At 27.8% G+C, this 11,466-nt stretch overlaps 1 protein-coding gene across 1 annotated transcript; it reads right to left on the reverse strand.

Moving 5' to 3' along the window:
• Positions 1 to 629: 629 nt before the first annotated feature.
• Positions 630 to 9,643, reverse strand: LOC105151749 (serine protease inhibitor dipetalogastin). Its single transcript, XM_011065632.2, has 8 exons — positions 7,878 to 9,643; positions 7,575 to 7,745; positions 7,021 to 7,164; positions 5,590 to 5,742; positions 4,455 to 4,619; positions 3,810 to 4,007; positions 2,731 to 2,892; positions 630 to 2,210 (listed from the first exon to the last, which is right to left on the reverse strand). Exons 1-8 carry the CDS (start codon positions 7,927 to 7,929, stop codon positions 2,179 to 2,181), a joined length of 1,077 nt encoding a protein of 358 aa, XP_011063934.1. The 5' UTR covers positions 7,930 to 9,643; the 3' UTR covers positions 630 to 2,178.
• Positions 9,644 to 11,466: the final 1,823 nt, after the last annotated feature.

An 11,466-nucleotide genomic window follows, 5' to 3' on the forward strand; every position in this document is an offset into this window, starting at 1 on the left:
ATTTTTAACAAAAGGAACTTTTTTAAAATTATTATAAATCTTAAAATTTTCTTTATGTATATATATATATATATATATATATATATATATATATAAAGATATATATATACATATAGTCATAATTTTTAAAAGTTACATATATATATATATATATATATATAGTCATAATTTTGAAATATGTACATAAAACACAAGTTTATGCAAAAATATAATTAATAATCAAAATTTAATTCCAAAATTTAATTTCAAATTCTTTAAATTATTTAAAGGTAATAAAATAATTGTTTTAACTCCTCTCGTAATGCTATTAAAATTTTTTACATTAAGGGAAGATCTTTCTCTATCAATATACGTTATGTGAATGAAAAATTAAATGTGAAATTGATATACTCTTATCGAATAAATCGATAAGAATTTCTCTTAAAACTGAAATACATATAAATTATTCAAAAATCCTTATATGTAGGTACATATAACACGCTGTCACTGCTCATGTTCATTTTCTTTCTCTTTTATCTATATGTACCTTTTACGGAACTGCGACGATTGTTCAAAGAATAGAATAGCCCTGGAGATGACCTTAACCCATTCGAAATAGCTTCTGTTCCTTCGTCCCTCTCTTTGAGAATGGCAGTTGCAATATGTAGAGAAACATCGTTCGGATAAATTATAGATGGTGTTCTACGAGATTATCTTGCATCATGCACGCATCCTATTGGGATGACTGATCCGCATAGTTATTTAGGCTTAGTGAACACACAAACCTGAGCTCAGTATAACGCGGACACTCACGTGTATTTACACATCATACATACTCACATGTATTTACACATATATACACGTTTCTGCAAATGCAATAAGCTTGTAAATGGAATAAATAGAAGATACAATCTAATTTAAAAACAGTAATTAGAAGAATAATAGCCAGACTTACGTTGATGTAAATGGAACAGAATAGGGAATGTTGATGTTCATTTTTTATTTATATTCTTTAATTAAAAAAGATAGCAAATACAATATTCACAATTGAATAAACGAGTAACGTCCTCGGTGTATTTACGATCTTATCGATTCTCTAACACTCGCGATGCATACAAGAAAGGTTTAAAAATTTAAAGAGACATCAAGATATGGTCAAAAGTATTAACAGTTTAACCTTTTTGATCTTTTTTGCCAATTGCTCAGATTTGATACTTTAAAATAAATATTTTATTTTTCTCATATAAACGTACAGAATTTTTTGTATATAACTTTAGTTAATATTATATTGACTTTTTTTATGTATGTATTTATTTTTGCAATATTTTTCAAATTTTTTTGATAATTCAAAATGAAATCGTATTACATGAATAGCAATATATATTTTTAAAATATAATAAAAACAATGCAGTTATATATAATGGAGAAACAAGTCTAGAAAGTTGGAAAATTAATTATAATATATTATAAGTAACTATATAATTAGCTATATAATTAACAATATAATTACTATATAATTAACTGTACATAGTTACGTTCTGTTAATTATAATATGTAATTATATTTCTAAAATTTTATTTTTATTCTTGAGATTAACAAAAGTTCTACTATAATATTAACATCTCTTCATCAGTCAAGTTGAAAAAATTAAAATATTGTATTTTTCTTTCTTTATTATAAATATTGTAAAGAATTATTAAAATGACATGATTTGAGAGATAAAAATTAAAATCTATATACATATAATGTATCTTTATACTAATCATATTTAGATTCCTAACATATAAAATATAATACAAAATTAACTCGCTAAGAAAATTTGTATCGCACATTTATCATTAAATTATGTTTCAATCAAATCTGATATCTTCATGACAGAAATAAATTGAACAAATAAATATCATTATTCCTATACAGAGCGCTAAAAGGAAGTTATTGATATTATTCGTATATTTATATTTAATTTAAAATCACTTTTTTATACAATTTATTATTTTATATAAAAACTTTGTTATTGTTTATATTAGTTGTAATATCTTTCTCTTGGAGAAAGATACTAATAACGATATAAATCCAGAAATTTTTTGTATAAAATATTTATAAACTATATAAGAACTTCTGCTTTTTTCAAATTTTCAATTTTTTCGTCGCATTTTTCAAACGTACGTGATGATGTGGCAATTCCTGACAATGTCTTCATTAGCATGGACCGTCGTGCTTGTAAGCAATATCTGTAAAAAAGAGAACGTCTCATTATTCAGCTTTGAATGTGCGATCGGTTATTGATCGAGAAATGCTTTTGTCTCGAAAACAAACGTATCTCCTGTATTCTCTACATCGCGTTTCAACACACGAGTATGCATGAGATATGATCTTAATCAAAACACTCAACATTGTCAACGTCACATACGAATGTCGCGATTTGTCCTACGACGTAATTTCACGTACAGCTAAATAGAATTTATCTCGCGAGATTGTTTCTTCCGTTTGACACGCACACGTAACGAAGTGTACAACAGATAGGCCCGAAAATTACTGTAAAATTATATTTTTCCTGTTATGTCAAAAATCCACGTCTGTGTATCACAAATCTCGAAATTACGTGAAGTGCGTGTCTACATAATTTTACGCGACATAAACAAGTTAATGAGCGAAGAGAATTTCAAGTGAAAATGCCTTCGCGTGAACGCGAACATTATGAAAGGAAGAGTTCGTCCGGAATTTATTATAGATATGGTTTACAAATCTCACCTCTTTTCGGAGAGCGTAATTTAGCGCACCAAAGGGCCTCTGGACTCACATAGGATCTACCGTCGGTGCCGCATACCGGTTGCCTGTGCTCTTCTTCTGGTACCGAACCACAAGGATGGTCATCCGGTCCGGAACATGATCCATGATGCTTCAAAAATACATCTAAGAGATAAAATGTTAACAAACAGTTGGAAAATATTTTTTTTTTTTGACATATTTTAAGTGTATAAACAATTATAATTATTTATATTATTTCTCTTAATTGACATTTTATGTGTTCTAAAGTTTAAAACACATAAAATGTCAATTAAGAATCTAAACGGTCCATTCAATTTTTTGATTTAATGTAACATGAATATATTTTAAAGTATAACACACATATTATGTAAAAAATTAATTCAAAAATGTAACGCTTTGATATAATTTGGAAACAAATTGTAGAAACACATTTCTTTAGTAAAATTAATATTTATAATATGTTAAAATAATATTTATCTTTTATTCATTAATCTTAAAATTTTTGTTGTGAAACTACATTATTTTTATATTATTTGTTTACTTACTGCTCATAAAATACTAAAAAACACTATTAAATATTAATTTAATACAAAATATTCAAATAATATGTATAGTCACATTGTATTAAATTAACATTCAAATATGTTAAAAATTGAATATAAAAATAAGAATCGGTTTTATAACACAAAACACAAAATATTTTTATTATGTATCATTATTGTGTATAATAATTTGTGCAAAATCTATATAAAAACAGAAAACTTAGATTTCGAAATAAAGTAATTTTTTAAATTTTGGCATATAAAAGTCGTAAAAGTCTATTTCTGCACATGTAAATTTTACCGAAATTTAAATTTTCTGTGCAGATTTTTTTATCTTTTTTTTCAAAGCTCACTGAATAAATGGAACTTTATGAAAATAAATATAAATATGAATTTCGAGAGATGCTTGTCAGCGATGTGTTTAACAATTGGACCGGCATACTTCTATGCTTTTTGAAATAGCTGTCTCTTCGGCGTCGAGTCTTTCTCTTTCCATCTTTCTTACGACGCAAAACTCACATTTATCGAGACGAGTATGGCATTGCAAGTGATGTATACTCTGATACGTGCTACCGTCGTTCCCGCAAACCTCGTCGTCCGCGGTGAAGGCGTCATTCGCGTATTCGCCATTTGGCAAGACCGTCGTATTTGTATGTGCCTCTATGCAAGATTTGTAGCTGTGTGTGTCGCACTCTCCGTTGAAAATTACGTTCAGCTCTGAATTTAAAAATGTAAGCTACATTCGCAGACTTTCTGGGGTAAAAAGTAAGCTATATACATTCGCACACTCTCTAAATTAAAAAGTCTACATTCGCTATATTCGCAAACTTTGGGCTAGTATTGAATAAAAAAAGCGAGCTTATACGATGCTTATAAGTGATTAGTTTTTGCATAAATGATATCTATATTTTTTGCATTAAATAATCAATCAAAGTTATCTCAAAATACATTCATTTTTTAAAATGAAATAAAAATAAATTTTTGTTATATAAAGATGAATTACTCTTACATTAACGACAATTTACTATCGTATAAAATAAAATTTTATCAGTATTTTAACATTACAATTGTTTGGAGAAATCGATTTGGAATTCCTGAAAGCATCCTTTGATAAAATGTGTAAAATTATTGATATCTTATATAATAGAATATATTATTACATACTTGGGCGATAGCAGAGAAAGATGAAAGGATTTGGATAAGTGATTCCGTCGGATGCGCAGACCGGATTCCATTCGTATCTCGTTTTCGCGATGCGACAAACCGCTGTACCATATAACTGATGAACAAATTCCACGCGACAACCACCATCGTGAATAATTTGCAATCCTAGAAAAATAAAATAAATTTTAAGGCTGTGTGCCTCATGATTAGTCAAATTCACTTGCAATAAATATGATACGCAAGTAATATTTTTCAACGAATCTTTACATGATTTTTATATTTATAATAAAATTAAATATATATTTGTAATAAATTAATTTTTCGAATCCTGGCTGAGGTAATATTTTTCGCAATAAAAGTTTTTTATTTGAAATAGGGGGTTATATATATGTATACGCGAATGTCTGATTGTTTCGGGTCGCGATTATTAGCATTTCAGATTGATTGTGTTTAAATATTCGAACGTTTCGGCGCATAGTCACATCTGAAATAAACTAAATTCATGAACTAAGAATATTATATTATTCGGGACATCTAACTTTGATCCTTGGCGTTCTCAACCATATTTATGTTGTACAATAAAATAAAACTCGGTCGGATTTTATTATATTTCCAAATTAATTTTTATAGCGAATTTTTACGAAAATATAATTACGAATATTTTATATTAATCTCAATTTTAAATCCGGTTTTACGATTGTCACTTAAGTTTAATTTTTATATTTTAAAATTTATCTCAATGTCGTGTTTAGTTTCGTCGCGAGATAAATTTCTGGTCGCCGTAATTTTTCTATTCTAAGATAATATCATATACAATAAATCTCGGAAATATCTCGCTACGATCGTTCCGTGTATTAATAGAAAATGCAGTCTGAATCTGCAATTGTCCGCGTCAGGCAACTATCTTGATTCGGATGTAAATCGTGATCCATCGCCCGCAGAGGGATAACCGGGTTATGCCGACGAAACATTTAGTTCAAAGTGGGACTCTAAATTAATTCAGCACCAACACGACACAAGACTTAAGAGAGTGCGAAGGTACTAGCGCACGAAGGAGTTATTTCCGACTACTTACTGGCAATTACGCGAGTCATAACTAAATGCTTCCGCATAACTTCCCGTCATAATCCCTTACCGGAATTATATCGTTGCAGGCACTTGAGCTGAGCCGCGTTTTGATAAGTGTGTCCGTTATTAGCGCAGATCGGATTTATGCCGTAATGTTCGGTTCCACCTCGGTAACATGAATCGTTCTGTGGACAGTCCGTCATCGGCACAGCTGTTAAATCTGAAACAGATCACAGGACAAAATTCATGATTGAATGGGCAGTAAAAATTAATTTGCTCATGATTAATGATTAGCCAAAGTATATAATCGAAATATCAATACGTTCGCATTTTGTAAGTCGACATGGAAAATGGTCATCTTCGGTTTTGCTGAAATACCTATCTAAAAATTTATAGCATTTTCCATTGAGAAAATTAGTTCAACACTGCACATTGAGTGTAATTAAATGCAAATTAATTTATCAATTTATATATTTTCAGTGTTAATAAATAATTTAATCCTTTTAATTACATACCTTTTGTTGCCACGATAACCTCATAACGTTAAAAGGATTAAATTATTTATTAACATTGAAAATATCGATTTGTATTCTATTGTACTAGTGTTGAACTAGTTTTTCTAAAAAATGTTATTAGATAGATACAGACCTAAAAATATTTTTGTTGGACCATCAAAATACAGTACAGGACACCCAAACGTGATGATGATGATGATGACAATGTTTTAAAAAGTTTTAATGTTCTAGCAAGTAATTTAAATGGTTTACTTGAAAAGACTACAATATAATATATATGCAAGTACATATATAGTACATATATATTAGTAATTCAAGATTGAATTATTTAAAAGCAATGAAGATCCAGCTTCAATTGTAATAGGCATTTTAAATTGCTAGTATTGATTGTGTTTCTTACATTTGCGGTCTAAAATAAAGATTTTTAATATAATTTAAGCGTTTTATTTGATTATTTGATGGTCCAAACAAAATCATGTTCGAATATCATTGTTGTAAATATCATTGCCGTATCATCTAACTAAATTTTGAAATATTTTAGTAAATTCTTTCCATGTGAAAATTAAGACTTATTTATATTAAATTAAAAACTAATAAAAATTAAAAATATGTACAAAAATATAAAATTAAAAGAGAGACCTTCAAGAATAAATCTAATACAGAAAATAAAAAAGATAAGAGCCCAAGCAGTTATTAGTTCGCAAATAAAATATATTAAAAATCTGTAAATTAATTTAATATCTCTGCAATAAAATATATTAAATTATCTGTATAAAGAGTCAAAGATGCAACGTATAGTAAATAGTGAAAAATATTTCTCTCAATAAATAGAAATTTTTAATAAATTCAGTAATTTTTTTACGGAAAAAAGAGTCGATACAGATTAATATTATCGTTATTAAATTTTTGTTTTAATATTGTAAAATTAAATGTATACATCAAATATACGAAAAATGAGATGGATTCATATTATCTACATTTACCTCTGGATTGCTTTTGACGAACGCAAAATAAAGACTGCATATTAGTATAAATCTTATGGTCCGAACCACAAACCGGATCATAATACAGATCGACGTTACAGTATTTCTCCTTTTCCAAGCACGGGCCAGAGTGTAAGGTGGCAACTAAAAAGAATGTTAAATCACCGAAAAAAATATTAAGTAAAATTTTATAAATATGTAACCTTTTTTGCAAGATTTTACAATGCATTTTAATGTATCATTATTATCTCAAAATCTCATTTTTATCCCAAAATTTGGCATTATTAATTATTAATTTTTGTCAATATACAACATATGGAAATTAATACATTTTAAGAAATTAGTGACATATTTAAGAAACATTTTGCTATTTTGATTAATTTGTGTTTACACATAATACTTTATAAAACTTTTAGTAAAATATTTATAATAATATAATTTATAAATCACGCGCGCAACTTACATTAATACAACATTTCATTGTAATTCCCAAATAACAATACATATTTATGCATAATTAATTTTTGCTAGTTGAAACAAAAAGATTAACTTACCGGTTTCGCGATTATGGTGATTTTTACAATCTAAATAAAAACTATTAGAATATGTCACGCCATTGTCGCCACATACTGGACCGCCGTATATATCTGATTTGTCAAAAATCGTACAGTTCTGATATAATGCTCCCTTGTCGTCTGAGGTAAGCGCGATACACATCCTGATCACTGCAAGATTTTTAATTTTTTTATAAGTCGTTTTTACATTTTCTCAAAAAAAAAAAATCTACATATCCGCGAGTGAGATTAATTAATAAAACTCATATTAAACTCGGCAAGAAATGTATCAACTCAAATTACCAAAAAAAAGAAGATATTGATATAAAACGTAACGTGAAACTGCAAACGACATTATGCTACAAATGCAGTTTTTCGCTTGTTGAAGAATTCTTCTCGACTATGTCCGATTGTGCACCTGCACCGGTTTTTTTTTCCTCGATTGAATATATCATTATGCATTCCTCTCGTCGTAATAATCAGAGAAATTCGATATCGAATACGTGTCACTGCCAGGCAACGCTAGCGAAATCAATCGTAACAATGCGTCATTATTGATCCTTCGTCACCAATTTATCCCGCCGATTTAAACGTGATCTGTCATGTAAATTAATATTTTGTCGCACACACGTAAAAACACGTCATGAATAAACATGTTTTACGTAATATATTCTCTTATCGGCAAATTAGTCAGCATTAAAAAAGGTGACGCGTAATAGCAAAGAACGTAATAAAAAGAAAGTAATAAAAAGAGAGAGAGAAAAAGAAAAAAGAAAAAAAATAAAACTAATTATTCTTTTAATAATATTAATTATTTATTAATTATTAATATTAATATTAGTATGTATATGTAAATATTCTTTCCTTCCTTTTGTATTTCCTTTTCTTTATTTCTATATACAGGATAGATCATTTTAATCGATACACTTGAATATCTCGAAAGGAGAAGTTTTTTCAAAAAATCTTTCAGACAAAAGTTTTATGGTTCCAGGACGGAAAGAAAATGGTGAACTTAGTTGACCTTAAGAAAACGTCCTTAAGTCAGGTGAAGATTGCATGTTTTTGAATGAAATCTTCAATTGTTTATTGCACACTTTTGTAGTTTATTTCAAGAGCTTTCCAAAACGCTACAATAAAATATTTTTTCTTTAAGTGCATTTCGAGTTATGAGGTTTGAAAGTTACGATATTGCCGACATTTGCATTATTTAAGTCATCTAAAGTGTCTGATTGACAGGTAAAACCTTTTGAATGTTGCTCAAAGTCATGATCTTGATATCATATATCAAAGTCAAGGCCAATGAAGATTATTTCTCTTATTTTCATTTTTGCACTAAAAATTCATTTTTACTTTCCCATCCTTGCTATGAAATGAGTTCCAAAATTGAGCTTCAAGGGGAAAGTATTGTATATGAAATGTGTTCTTCATAGTATAATTTTGTTCAAAAAGTTATTCAAAAACCCAATCTATTGAATTTCTAGAAAAAATAAAAATTTTGCAAAACATATATGTGGGATATTCTCGGAACAATGATATATAAATGAATTTTTAACTGATATTTAAATGCTTTAAACATGCTAAATGCTTTTAACTGATATTTAAGTGCTTTTATGTGTGTGTAAATATTTCGAGATATTGGAAGTTGGAATGTTTTTTAAAAATTTAAGAACCTGTATGAATATTTCAGGAATATTTAGCATTAGCTAGATTCTTTTACAATTTGTTCCACTTCGTACACGGAAATAAAAAAAAGGAAGAATCAAAATGCAACTAGACAAACATGCAATAAAATAAGAATGAAATTATTTTGTAATTTTTGAAGATTTATTTACTAATTTTTTTCTTATAAATATATGTATAAATGTTGATGATATAAGAACGAGTTGCATTATCAACAAATAATTATCTTTATTTCTGGACAACATTATGTCCAAATGTGGACATAAGATGTCTTAAAAACGTAAAGATTACTTTATAAGACATCATATTATAAGACGTCTTAAAGATTACTTAGTCTTTATAATGCAGTTCATTCTTTTGCTCGTATTTTGGACATGATGTTGTCTGGGTTAAACATACAAATGTCTGAAAGACATCTAAAAGACACATCTTAAAACAGACGTCTTTAAAACTTTTCTTTAAGATTTTTTTTCCAAAAGACGTTCTTCAGAAATCTTTCGGATTTTTTATATTATATATAAATAAAATTTATAGTCAATAATGTAAATTATTATACATGCTCCAAAACTTGAATAATATTCTCGGAATATTTTTCGGAAATGTTTAAAAGACATCTTTTAAACATTTTTCAAACATTTTTAAAAGGTGTCAGAAAATTATTTTGGAGCATGTGTAGCAATTTACATTATTGACTACAATTTTATTTATAGATATATGTATAATAATATCGAATGCATGTGACATAGTCAATTTGAATAAGATATGTAATACATATTTATATGTTATATCTGGGATATAAAAACATTGAATGTCAATTAATAATTATTAATTGACGCATCACGTTGTATATTGTTAGCAACAATCAGTATCGCAGAGGTGGTAGATGGTCGGTAAAAGTAATATTCTGCATTATCACTTGACAAAATAAATTTTACCCATTGTCGCTAACAATATACAGCATGGTGCGTGTTTACCTTTCTGTTTATTCTGGTCTCTAAAAGTAATCTATGCGATAAATAATTAGTCGATAATACAGAGATTTTAGGATTTTAGGATTCCCTTAAGGCAATGCTGGGATTTACTTGCACATTTCGGTCGATTTTCAGTTCCTGCTCCTTATTTTAATTTTACCAATCCGTACGCAAAAACAAGCCTTTTAGGCCAATTACCAGAGCCACCGACGAGATACTATTAAAGACCGTCAGCAAATTTTCGACAGTATAAAAAGGGCCCCAAGAGCCCGAAGGTAATTGAAGAATGCTGACATTATTGATAATTAATATAAATTTGTTATTATTAACATAAATATTTAGCTCATATATTATTAATAAAATTCATGATTTTTTATTACATAAATATTCCATAAATATGCATACTTGTAAAGCTATAATATTCTATATATTGCAGAAAAATTACAATTTTTTCCCTTCAATTATCATCTCTGTTGATAATCAAACTTTGACGATCATTGAAATTACAATTTTAAAGAAAAATCAAGTATTATTGAGTTCTAAATGCATAAATACGTCTACTAATAAACTAATAAATTATAAAATTAGTACAATATTATCAATTTTTAATTCTTAATTACTTCAATATTCACAAGAACGCGAACTCCCATAAGGATGTCGGTCTTTAATAGTATTTCGTTAGTATCGGAGTCAAAATCGAGCTAAAAAGAAAATAATCGAGCCAAAAAGCTGTTTATTGCTTTAAACGCTTTATTTAGGCGTAAATATTATAGATTTCAAGCAAATATATGAGGATGAAGACGTGCTTAAAGCTACAGTGAATGCAAAAAGTATTTGTACAAGGAAATTTTTGTAAAAAGTACTTTTGTAAGTAGTCTTATTTATAGAAAATAAACATTAATTAGCAATTTTATACAATGAATACATTCTGTATTAACATAAACGAACGAACTTTGCATGTATTTCTAATTTTAGAAGCCAAATTTCTCAATTGTACGAATCCTTTTTGAGCATCCAAACAATACAACTTTTAATTTTGGCTTATTTTTCAGATGATGTATTTTCTATAATTAATACACATCTTTTTGATATATATAATTTTAAGAAACATACAAGTACAATCTATTTTATTTTTATGAATAAATTGTTAATTACCCAGCAAGAAATGATCGTCAATTAAATGTCGAATCGATATCAATTCGATGACTCTTTCCTCACTAGATTTACTTTTTAAAAATAAA

This window comes from Acromyrmex echinatior, chromosome 7 (genome assembly GCF_024713525.1).
Source record: "Acromyrmex echinatior isolate Ae372 chromosome 7, ASM2471352v2, whole genome shotgun sequence".
In the NCBI taxonomy this organism is placed as follows: Eukaryota; Metazoa; Arthropoda; class Insecta; order Hymenoptera; family Formicidae; genus Acromyrmex; species Acromyrmex echinatior.